At 36.3% G+C, this 12,637-nt stretch overlaps 1 protein-coding gene across 3 annotated transcripts in view; it reads right to left on the bottom strand.

Annotated features, from left to right (window-relative positions):
• LOC150096555 (cleavage and polyadenylation specificity factor subunit 5-like) overlaps positions 1-12,637 on the bottom strand; it is a 181,255-nt gene that overhangs the window by 137,797 nt on the left and 30,821 nt on the right. For all 3 annotated transcript variants that reach the window (XR_016549787.1, XM_090407939.1, XM_090407938.1), the window contains exons 2-4: positions 11,439-11,639; positions 950-1,013; positions 769-861 (exon numbers count right to left, since the gene is read on the bottom strand). Coding sequence is in view for 2 of the 3 variants with exons in the window: in XM_090407939.1 (XP_090264065.1) it covers positions 769-861; positions 950-1,013; positions 11,439-11,639 (358 nt within the window). In the remaining variant the exon portion in view is untranslated. The remainder of the gene's footprint in view (positions 1-768; positions 862-949; positions 1,014-11,438; positions 11,640-12,637) is intronic.

Genomic DNA, 12,637 nt, shown 5'->3' with positions numbered 1-12,637 from the left:
AGGATTTTTTCTCCCTATTTTGATTGATTATATATATATTTATATTTTTTTTCTTTTGTAAATAGTCTGGAAACTCTGCTCCAGAGCACAGAACTTTTTCTCAAGCTAGAGAGAGAGAGAGAGAGAGAGTCCGTCCAAGAAGAGAAACTGGATCTTAACTGCTGAAACAAGCATTTATCAAAGATAAAGGAGAAGAATTAAGGTATTATTTGTGAGAAAAGACAAAATTGTCTTTTAGAAGCAATTAAGGTGACACTAGGTTGTCATCACCCCAATGAATGGGAGATTAAGAGTTTAGGGCACGCATATATATATGATCTCGAAGCTTACGATATTTGAACGCTACAAAGTTTGTTGTTTGTGTAGGAAGAATAGAGAAAACTAATATCAGCAAAACTGCAGACAGGGTTTGAGATTAATGTGGGGGAAAAAAATGGATAAGATAAGAGGCCAAAGGAACCTGCATTAATAGGAAAATCTGATGAGAGAATACCCTCTATAACATCACAGGGAATTAATGACTCCAGAGGAAATTTACTTTCATAAGTTAAAAAATTGAAAACTCATAGGAGATTTATCATTGCATGAGATGAAGTCTCAGATCTTAACTACAGATCAATGAACTTTTTTGTCGAGGAAACTTTTTCATCTTCAGAGCACTACATGCAAACAACTTAATTATAAATAAAAGTGAGTTTCTATGCCACAAGGCTTGGTTTACATATCATTTCATTTATGATAATATCCATTACACAGTACAAATCTTACCTGTGGTGGTTCAAAATTTGGTCTCCACCAATTTCCAACAGTATCTTCAACAATCCAATCTTCTTGCTGCACACCATCTTGACGACCTAAAATCTAAAAGGTAAATGTTCATTTAGTAATACTAATTGTCAAATCTCCCTTTTGTGTAATTTACATACCATACATATAATCATATACTTACCTCTGTCATCAATCTTTTGAGACCTTCCACCTCATCTTCTGTAGGTTCCAATTCTCCACCAGGTCTGCAACAGACATTCATATATTTATATATATAATTGCATTGCATTTAATAAACAAAACTTTATGTACTTAGACTTGCTATTGTGCAAAAATGCTAAATTATTATAGCATTTGGCTTCAAAAGGCAAGCAATCTTTTATTAATGTACTATCATACTTCAAATTAGATTAAAAAATGAGAAGCCTTTTCAATATTCAGTTCAAGTTCTACTGTAAGCACATCACCAATCTCCAGGATGTGATTAACTAAATATAAAATATCCCACTGAAGTCCACTAATTGACCTGAATGAAAATATACCATTTAAGAAATATACTGAACATTATGTGCTTTTTTTTAATAATAATTTTAAGTTATAAGATGCAAAGTGCTTCTGTGGCACAACCAGAAGAAAGAAAAAATCTGAATTGTATTCGCATCATCAAAAGGAATCTTTATATATGGATTTTTTCAAGTCAAGACCAGAGTAGCCAAATAGTGGATTTGAATGGGAGGAGAGGAGGGGAATTTAAGACATTTTTTTTTTCGAATGTCTCCATGAAAAAGTTAGCCGGGGGGAGCCCATGGCGATTCACTTTATTTATTTTTAATTTTCCTTGCCAAACAAAATTGCCTGAGTTCATGAACTGAAACAGGGCTAAGATATTGGAAGGGAATTCTGCTTAAATATGGGTGTCCTTAAATGGGCCATTTGTGAATAAGGAGGAGATATCAAAACAGACCACTACATCAGTGTTGAGGATGTGAAGGCTTGTATACTGGACTTAAAATGGGCTGAGTTGTATATACTTGATGAGGTATTGCCAGTAGTTTGTGAAAGCACTTTGGCATGTTGGGCAGTTTGTAAGTGGGTGAGTCTATATCATCTACAGTTGGGAGTAGTGATACACCCTCTTTTTATGGATTTTTGGAAGTCCATAAATATCGGAGTGGGGGGGGGGAGGTCTGGGATTGTAAGGTTTTAGTTTGTTGATCACATCTACTGGCCAGCAAGTTACATTTTTTATGAGTCTATAGATGGTTGTGATCTGTGTGTAGGTGGGGTCATAATTTAGTTGGTGATAGGTGGACTGGTCTTTAAGATGGATGGTCATTTTTTTTTATTATAATCTATATAGTTTAGAATGAGCCTCCATAGTTCTGTTGTGTCCTGAATAATCAAAAAATTGGGACAAAAGATTTATTCTATTCAGGAACAACTATCTTTAATTGTAGGCAGAGAATGTTGTGCTTTGGCAAGGAATTAAAATTATACATTATAACTTTAAGGCAAAACCGAAGAAATGTTAGAAATGTAAGAAATATGAGACTTAACCTATTTATACAGAGTCAAATAGAGAAATTTATATAAGATTATAATTTAATTAGAATATCCCATAAGACATAACAAATGGCGCAGCCGGTAGAATTTTGATAGAAGAGATCGAAGTAAGAAAGGACATAATAAAATATAGAGCAACGATATAATAGAAAAAAACAACATAACAAATGGCGCAGACGGTAGGATTTATTCAGATAGATAGCATAATGTAAAATGTAACAAATGACGCATTCGACAGGATGTGATTGGATCCTGGAAAATTAGTAAATCGATCAATCACAGTGAGTAGGTCTTTGAATTCGTATCAGGCGGTCAGGAAAAGATAGGGAAAATTAGAAAATTTGAATATTGCTGTAATATATTATTGTAAGCCAAGATACAAACATGTCTCTACCTACAAGTTCTAACATGAATGACGAAGAATTCTTTAGAACCATAAATCCACAGCAGGTATTCCCACAATTCTCTGGGGAAGACACCGATGATGTGGTTGCCTTCTTCGAATATATTGAAGAACTAAGAAAGATTGGCCACTGGAGTGATTTCCAGCTACTTGTATTGCTACACAGCAAATTAGTGGGGAAGGCATATTTCTACTCATATTCCAAGACATATTTCTACTCATCCCCGACCCTGAAAGAAACACTTGATTATAATAGGTTTAAAGAGATTCTACTCTCACAATTTTCTAAGGTTAAGAATGTAAGGCCCGACCTATGGAAGCTCCAAAAGATGGCACAGGGAGATAGAGAGAGTATCTGACTTCCATGACAGAATACTGACTTTCTCGAACTCCTTGAACATCTCAAGTGAAGACAAACACCACTTGGATTGGGCTGTCTACCAGCACTTTAGAATGGGTCTAAAAAGGGAATTGAGAGAAACAGCTTTTAGAAGAGGGATATCCAACCTGAAAGAGTGTTATGAAGCAGTAAAAGAAAAGGAACAACTGCTTCGAAACATATGTCCCACAGTCAATGCTGGATCCCTAAACATGATTAAAGAAAAAAGAGATAGCAATAGGGACCCTAGTATTGTAAAGGAATGTTAGGAAAAGAAGGAGAGACTGAAAGCACAGAAAGAAAATGAGGAGAATAGAGCAGAATCAGTTTGCCAGGTTACTGTTAACAATCCCACCCTAAGCGAAGTTCGCCAGTTGGTTAAACAAGAGGTGGAAAAACTACATCAATCCATGATGGATGCCTCGAAGCAGTGCTTGGCCAACTGATGACAAACTCTGCAAGAACCCAGGAAAATTGTATAACTAAGGATGAGAGAACAACTGAGCTAATCCACAGAAAAATAGAGTAGAGATGTTACAAAAGCCAGTACTAGACAAGATAAACTCCATGATGCAAAGGTTGGCAGAGTTATCCACTTGAGAAACTACAAATGCTCCTTTGTTGTTGGGCAGAGAATATGACAGGAGTAATCACAGAGAAATCCCAAGGTGCTACAAGTGTAACAAACTGGGACATATTGCACGAAAATGTTATGCCAGACAAGGGAATCTGAAAGGAGACTATCAGAAAGAGTATAGATCTCACATCTGCACCAGAGATACAGGGAAAAGAAATCAAAAAGGTCAGGGACAATTCCCTGGAATCTATGTAGAAGGAAGAATTTGCAATAGGAGATTTAGAACTTTGGTGGATACCGGTTCCCAAGTCTCTTTCATCTCAGAGAGCCTTCTGAGGAAGCTGGAACCTTATTTTATATTTTACCTTATCCTGTGCATGGGGAACCCCCATGCACAGGATAAGGTAAAATATCTAAAGAGACCCATTAATCTAGTTGGAATATCCCCTGTGGTTGTTCGCGTGAAGGAATCTGTAAGAGTAAAAGCCAGATTACCTGAGTTTGGTGTGTATGCTTGGCATCAATTCCTGGTATTACCATGAAATTCTCCCCCACATCCAAAGTTGATACCAGGAGATGACTTCTTGACAAAATATAAGTTTGTGTGTGATTACCATAGAAAGGAAATAAGCTTCCTAGGAAGAAAGAGAATTGCAGAAAAACAAAGAAAAGAAGGGTCACAAGCCATGAGTAAGAGGTGCTCCGATGAAGTGGAAATCCCAGAGAACGGGCAAGGGAAAATATTCTGAGAGCGGCCCCAAGTATGTTACATGTAACATAGCCAAATCAGATGAGACTATCTGTTCAAAGGATCCTGACATGGTTGATCAGATAGACGAAATATTGCTCACGGATCAAAGGGTTACTTGTGAAGGTGAGAATGAAAGAGGCATAGTGACATGGGCAGTTAACCACAATGATGAGAAATGAAACCCAACAATTTCCCTCAAACGACAAAGAGGTGTCAGACATGAGACTCAAATGGGGCAAGGCAATCATGGCCACACAGATTGCAAGTATACGGAAGTCAAGAAAGCTGTAGAACATACCTCACCTGAACATATTATAAAGGCTAGACCTAAGAAATGCAAGGAGGTTAATCCTAGAGAACTGGAGGAGGAAAGATGTAAAAGAATTTTACAGAAGTAAAATTTTTTCTTAGATGGGAGGGACCTATGTTGTGTCCTGAATAATCAAAAAATTGGGACAAAAGATTTATTCTATTCAGGAACAACTATCTTTAATTGTAGGCAGAGAATGTTGTGCTTTGGCAAGGAATTAAAATTGTACATTATAATTTTAAGGCAAAACCGAAGAAATGTTAGCATAAGAAATATGAGACTTAACCTATTTGTACAGAGTCAAATAGAGAAATTTATATAAGATTATAATTTAATTAGAATATCCCATTTTTTTGTATTGTATGAATGCAAGTTGAATGTAAGCCAAGGTCCAAGGGTCACACTTTAGCCATCTAGAATAGTGTATGGCCTAAGGGAAAGGGAAATTACACGGAAAACGAAGCGAGAACGCATTCTCGGAAGAGCGTCTGCGCATGTGCGATAGCGGAGAAGGCTGGACGCCGTGACGTAAGACCACGTGAGTGTGTTGGCTGGACATCGCAAAGCGCGAGAATCTCCGAGAAAAAGAGGGAAGAATATAAGGGTCAAGCTCCCCCCCACATGAGGCTTTTTGGTTCCTGTTTCCTGCGCTCATGGACGTCGGCCAGCACTCACTGCCAACGTGAAGTTTCTGGGTCGGCAGTAGAAGTCGTGCGAGGCCTATCGATGTTAGCAAGGAAAGGTTAGTTATCTCTTCATAACAGAGTAGCTATGCCATATCGAGTGACCGGTAATCCAGATGCGTGTCCGCGGTACCAGAGAAAGTCCAGAGTGGCACATCGTCTTATCGACTCGGGGAACCAGGGCGTGCTGTTATTGTAAGTGACGCGGAGAATCACAGAACAAAGGTGCCTTAATGTCCAGACAAGGCTGAGGATAGAACAGAAAGTCATTCCACGGGACGGTAACATAAAAATGTTAAAGTATCTGAATTCCTCTTAAAGATTTGTGAGAACTCTATAGGTTAATTTGTGTATGGACATGCTGTAGAGAACTTTAGAGATTATCCCAATTTGGCAGTGACCTGTCCCTGTTTTGAAGAATGTAACCCAGAAGGGATCTGTGTCTTAGATAACTGAGATATATTGTGAGATATGTTATAGAAATACTCTAGGGATCCAGTTATTATGCATGTATTCTTGTGTTAGTAATGATGTCAGAATTTTACTAGGAAAGTGATTATGTTAACCATGTACTTTAATTTACTCATGTATATCTTTTAAACTTAAATAAATATGTTTTATAGCATTCGCCTGAATCTAGCCTGTCTTATGAATTCAAATAGCCACTCATAAAATTACTATTGAACCTAACGGGAGAGATATATGAATATAAGTTGATTTTTCAGACCATGACTGCATGCAAAGACAAAGTGAATTGAAAATAGTTGAATTAGTGTTAGAAAGTTTATTACTGTGTATTACTCTGAGAGAGCCACCTTGGATAAGAGTTTCATCTATCCTATATATTGGCTGGCGCAGCAAAATATAAATTCGTCAATATTTAACAGGTGGACTGTCTCAGAGGGTATATTTTAAGGCCTTGTCCCATACTTAGACAAAGCCCTTATGAGTGAAAGAATTACACGTGACTAAACTTAAGAACGGCCTGAATTTTAGTTGGTTTAAGGATAGAAGGATGATAGCTGATTTGCTAGACTTATTAGAAACATTTTACAAAAGGATAAAAGGGAAATAACTGTGTATGAGTGAGTAGTGGAACATACAAAATTATATAGATAGTAAAACGCAATAATAATGAAAGAAAAGGGTACGCAACAAATGGCACAGCAAATAGGATTTTGATAGTAGCGATTGAAGTAAGAAATGATATAATTAAATATAGAGCATCGATATATAAAAGATAATAGAAAAAATAAGACATAACAGTTCAGTCTGACTGAACTACGGAGCCTTTGAAAAACCTTTATCTGGTCTCTTTAGACTAAAGGTGAGTTAGCCAGTCTCATATGTAGGTAGAGGATTTTATCACCCGGAAACTAGGGGTTTTCGTCCCTCAGGACAGACAAACTGGACCCGTGAACACACTGATTTACAAACATTAATACTTACGACAATATGTGGAAGAGATAGGATCTTCACCACACGTCATTATGCTCATAGTCAATAATGAGTCACACATGGCATTCAACCTCCTAGATAGGAGACAACAGATAAATGGGATAGGATAGTTTAGAATGACAATAGCATTGCCCTTGTCGCTTTCAGGATTATTATTTTTTTTGTTATTTCTGAGATGCATAAGGGCTTTATATTCTGTTGAGCAGGTTGCTTGAAGGAGGTTTATCCTGTGAGAGCATGTTGGCTATGTCAAGCCTAATATTTATTGCACAACGAAACCTGTGGAGCATTCATGCTAAACAAATACATGTAACCATAGTAATAAGTTTTAATGAGTAAATATTTCATCCTAAGTATCACAGGACATCATCAGTACAGTTAATTCAAACGATACTAGGAATAACATACATAACATACAGTTAGCATGATTACAATGGAATCCCGGTATGCGTGCAGTAGTGTGTTATAGAATTAAATTAAAATATATCTGGAGAATAAAATAGATTACATTAAAATAAGATAACATATATAAAAATTATTTTACACAATTTTGTATAACAATTTCCCATACTTTAGGGATAGCAAGAAGGTAATTACGGTTCACATTTGGGTCTGTGAAGTAGGGCTTCAACACTTTCTTTATATATATAAACATTCATATTTATATAAAGATCTATGTAGAAGTTTGGTCTTTTTGCAATGGGTTTTCAACTCCGTGTTGTGCAAGACCAGATTTCTATGGTTTGATAAGACGGATATGGTCTTGATGTTCCTTTGGACAGATCTACCTATCTGACAATAGTAAGATAATTTACAGAAACATGGAACCTCGTACATGCCAGGTAGCATCAGAGGTGAGAGTTTGTCTTTAGGAGAAGGTAACAAGTTATAGATCTGGTTGATTGGTTTGTAGGTAGCAACAAGTTTGTATTTCTTCATAATTTCTGAAAGACGTTCGGAGATGCCTTTGACATAAGGTATGGGAATCCTAAGGGTGTGTTCTTATCTAGGTTGATGTGTAGGGAAGTGACTGATGATTTTTTGAGTTGTTTTAGGATTGTATCCATTTAGTATGGCTGTATTTTTGATCATTTTCAATTCTTGGTTTAGAGATTCTTCAGAGGAGCAGAATCTGTGTGCTCTGGTTACTAATGATTTAATGATGACAAATTTTTGAGATGGATAATAAGCAGAAGAATTATGAATGTAGCAACCTGAAAATGTCGGCTTGCGATAGACAGAAGTGGAGATGGAACCATCTTCTTTTCTTTGGATGTGTAAATCCAGAAAGGAGATACCCTGTGGAGATTCTTTTTCTAGTGTGAATTTGATGCGAGGATGAAGAAGGTTTATTTTATCTAGAAACAGGTGTAGTTTTTGTTCAGAATGACCCCAGACAGCAAAGATGTCATCAGCATATTGCAGCCAAATTTTTGGTTTGGGTTTAAATGTGAGCATTTTTTCTTCAAGGTATTCTAGAAACAGGTTGGCTAAGTTGGTGATAAGGGAGACCCCATCACTCTTCATTCCTCTTGGTTGTAAATTTTCTCTTTCCAAGTGAAGTATCCAGACGTAATAACAAATTTGAATAATTCAACAATATCAGATGGAAATTTTTGAGTTAACAAGTCTATCGTTTCTTTATGGGGAATATTACTGAAGAGGAAGACAATGTCTAAGCTAATTAGCATGTCAGTTTCCAACAGTTGAATGTCTTTTATTTTTGTGTGAATCTGTGAAATTTTTAATCGATGAGGCTGAGTGGCCTATGAGAGGACGAAGAAGGTCAGATAAAAATCTTGATAATTTGTAAGTCGGGATGCTAATAGAATCCATGATGGGTCTGAGTGGAATGTTATTCTTGTAAAGTTTACGCCTGTTTCTAGATGAAATAAACCTTCCTCATCCTCACATCAAATTCAAGCTAGAAAAAGAATCTCCACAGGGTATCTCCTTTCTGGATTTACACATCCAAAGAAAAGAAGATGGTTCCATCTCCATTTATGTCTATTGCAAGCCGACATTTTCAGGTCGCTACATTCACAATTCTTCTGCTCATCATCCATCTCAAAAATTTGCCATCATTAAATCATTAATAACCAGAGCACACAGATTCTGTTCCTTGAAGAATCTCTAAACTGAGAATTGGAAATGATCAAAAATACAGCCATACTAAATGGATGCAATCCTAAAACAACTAATCAGTCACTTCCCTACACATCGACCTAGACAAAAACACACCCCGTAGGATTCCCATACCTTATGTTAAAGGCATCTCCAAAGGTCTTTCAAAAATTATGAAGAAATACAAACTTGCTGCTACCTACAAACCAATCAACCATATCTATAACTTGTTACCTTCTCCTAAAGACAAACTGTCACCTCTGATGCTATCTGACATGTACGAGGTTCCGTGTTCCTGTAAATTGTCTTACTATAGACATACAGTAGATCTGTCCATAGGAATATCAAGACCATATCCATCTTATCAAACCACAGAAATCTGGCCTCGCACAACGGAATTGAAAACCCAAATATACACACATACATCACAACCATGGCTTACGTAGGTATAAACAGAAGCACCCAGTCTTAAAATATTCACAGACAAACATTTAGAGTCAAATGATCAACTGAAAACACTCAAATGAAGAGCTCGGCGACTTTCAATGTGGCACTATTGTAGAATGCCACCTTTGCAGCAACTCGGTTTGGGAAATGTCAGCCCTGTTGCAGCTACTTTGATCACCTGTAGTGTGAAGTCGAAATATCTAAGAGCAATACAGCACAATCGTAACCGGATAGGCTACATAAAATTACAAAATAAAACTACAAAAAATTACTGATTAGTGCTGAAGAACATGATGCAAAAAACAGTTGACCAATGGACTCTGGAGCAGTGGAAATGCATTCTCTGGGATGAGGAATTAAACTTCACCATCTAGCAATTCACTGGACAAGTCTGAGTTTGGTAGATGCCAGAAGAATGCTACCTGCCAGAATGTGTTGTACCCAACTGTGAAGTTGAATGAAGGTGTCATAGTCTGGGTTAGTTTTTCATGGTTTGGGCTGGGTCACCTAGTTTCAATAATGGTGAACCTTAAAGATGCAGCCTATAATGACATTATGAACAATTCTGTGCTTCCAACTGTATGGCAAAAGTTTGGTAAAGGCTCTTTCTGTATTGACATGATAATGCCCACATCTACACAGCAAAGTCTGTGCGGGAATGGTTTGATAAGATGGATGCTGAATAAATTGACTGGCCTACACAGAGCCCTGATTTCAACCCCAGTGAAAACCTGAGAGATGAATTGGAATACTCATTATGAGCCAGGCCAAATCACCTGACATCAGCGACTGACCTGACTGAATGCTGTTCTAGGAGTATGGAACGGAATTACCATAGCAACACACCAAAATCTAGGGAAAAGCACTCCCAGAAGACTGGAAGCTGTTATAGCAGCAAAGGATGAACCAATTCCATAGTATTCGTGTATAGAGGCTTAAGTGCTGTGAAGACATAATGTTGGAGGTTTAATGGATTTTTTACAACACTCAGAAAGGATTAAAAAGAATTGAATACTTCCTATATTTTGTCCTAGTCACTAGGACATCTACGGGGATTACAAAAATAACTAATTATTATTATCAATTCCATAGTAATGCTTTTCATATTAGAGTGAGAGTTGGGATGAGGTGTTCAGCTATTTTTTGATCGGATAGTGTAGCATCTGTTGAGAAGAAAAGCAATTAGCAATTTCTAGGTTACAAAAGCAGATCATGACTACATCTTTCAGCTTTGCCAGATACTGCTCTATGCTAAATTTCTCTCTTTGAGGCTCAGAAAAAATATCATATTATTATTATGTGACATCTTCAAGGAGTCCAAAGACTCATTGAGGGAGGACACCTACTCTACAGCTCTCAGTCTCCACCACTCAATCCACCAACTACAGTGAACAGCATAATCTACACCAACGCCATCTACTGCTGACAGCCACCACTAGTATTTTCACAGACAATCACAAACATCCATGCCCACAGCAGGATTTGAACTGCAGCCTTTTTGGCTGGAGAGCGAATACACTGACCACTCAGCTAACCAGGACGGATTTGATTTTTGGACATCCAAATCAAACATTGATTAACATGCCAAAACCCAAAATGACCACTCTCATATGACCTGGGAGGATTTTTCCTTCATGATAACAGAAAAACCAGAAAGCCAAGGTACTTAATAAAGAAATTTAGTATAATTATTAAAATTCTAACAATAAATCAGAATTTATTTCTGAATGCTTTTAGTTTACAACTAATTTCTTTGGGTTTGCTTTACTCTCAAGAAAAGCAAATTTCTTTTTTAAATAAATATTAATATAACACGTTCCTTTACGTAAACTTTCTTATTATATAATATCTCACTGTACTATCTTTCTAGTAGTTATGTTCATAATCTTTAGCAGTCTGCTGTAGCTCATTAGATGAGCTATGTTCTGTCAAGCAAATAAACTGTTCAAGAATTAAGGCATAACGTAATACTTACAGCTTAAAAAATGTTGTTCCCAGCTGAAGTAGTAAGACATGTGGCAAACCATGTTCGTGTACAAGTAATACACCTTCAGCAGACCTCCTCATGCCTACTTTATCAAATTCTTCCCTCATACGACGAAACCGGGCAGGAACAGAACTGTCTTTCTCATATAGTGCTTCTTTAGTACCAAACGTGTAGTTAGTTAGAGGATACCTATAATAAGACAAGAAATCATAGATAGAATATTTCAAATCAACATGGTCTCACTTAAGGCTTAATAAATGGGAAAAAATTAAATGAAAAAAAAAAATAGGATTTGTGAAAGAAAATATTCAAAGCTACACTAATAGTATTTTCATATACTATTAGCAGAGCTAGTAACTTTTCTGTATTTCAGTATCTAAATAAAATGACATCAGCAGCATATCTTACCAAATAAATACTACTAGTACATGCTCTCTGTAAATAGACCATTTTTTTGACAATAGTTGAAAAACTGATTGAGGAGACACCACTAAACCTTGAGTGTTTCATAGTATAATTGTTTCAGCAATCTAAACATTAGCTGTGCAGCAGCTAATTGCTAAAAAGTCACATTCTTTTGCTTGGCAAAAACATGCTAACTGAACTTTTTTTTTAATACTTTCAGTTTAAAATCTGATAAACCTATAACTGTTAATGGCAAGAGGAAACAGATTTTAATTTATTATATAAAAACAGTCACAATCACATATTTTTTTCACATTTTCTCTTACTGGATAGAAGTTACTTATATAAAATATTGTATATTTAAACTTTCAAGTATATAACTGCTTCCCCCACCTTTCCAGAAGTGTCAAATGGTCAGAAATTATGGCTTAACATAAACATATCTTACAGACAAAAAAAGAATAAGATTTGGGAGCTAAGATCAAAATTACAAAGTTTAAAAATTATACATGTTCGTGATTCACTGAAAGGGAAATGACATGAAAGAAAAGGACAATAATTGCAAAGCAAGATGTAGAGGTAAGCTGGATCTCTAAAAAGATAGTTTTGAGTTACAAAAAAGATTTATATGACTATGGACTAAAATTACATAATGCAACAAGTTGGTGGAGATACCTAGGTGTTGTGAAGTTCAGTAAAAGAAACCTATATAAAGTTTTTCAGAGTAATAAGAGAAAGGGACAGTTTTCTTATTATAATATTTTTTTTAGTATGTGAGGAAT

The sequence above is a fragment of the Typopeltis vanoorti genome, chromosome 18 (genome assembly GCF_054136105.1).
Source record: "Typopeltis vanoorti isolate ZY-2024b chromosome 18, IOZ_Tvanoo_1.0, whole genome shotgun sequence".
Taxonomy (NCBI): Eukaryota; Metazoa; Arthropoda; class Arachnida; order Uropygi; family Thelyphonidae; genus Typopeltis; species Typopeltis vanoorti.
Note: the sequence above shows the minus strand (reverse complement) of the source record. Positions and strands in the feature narration are given on the sequence as shown.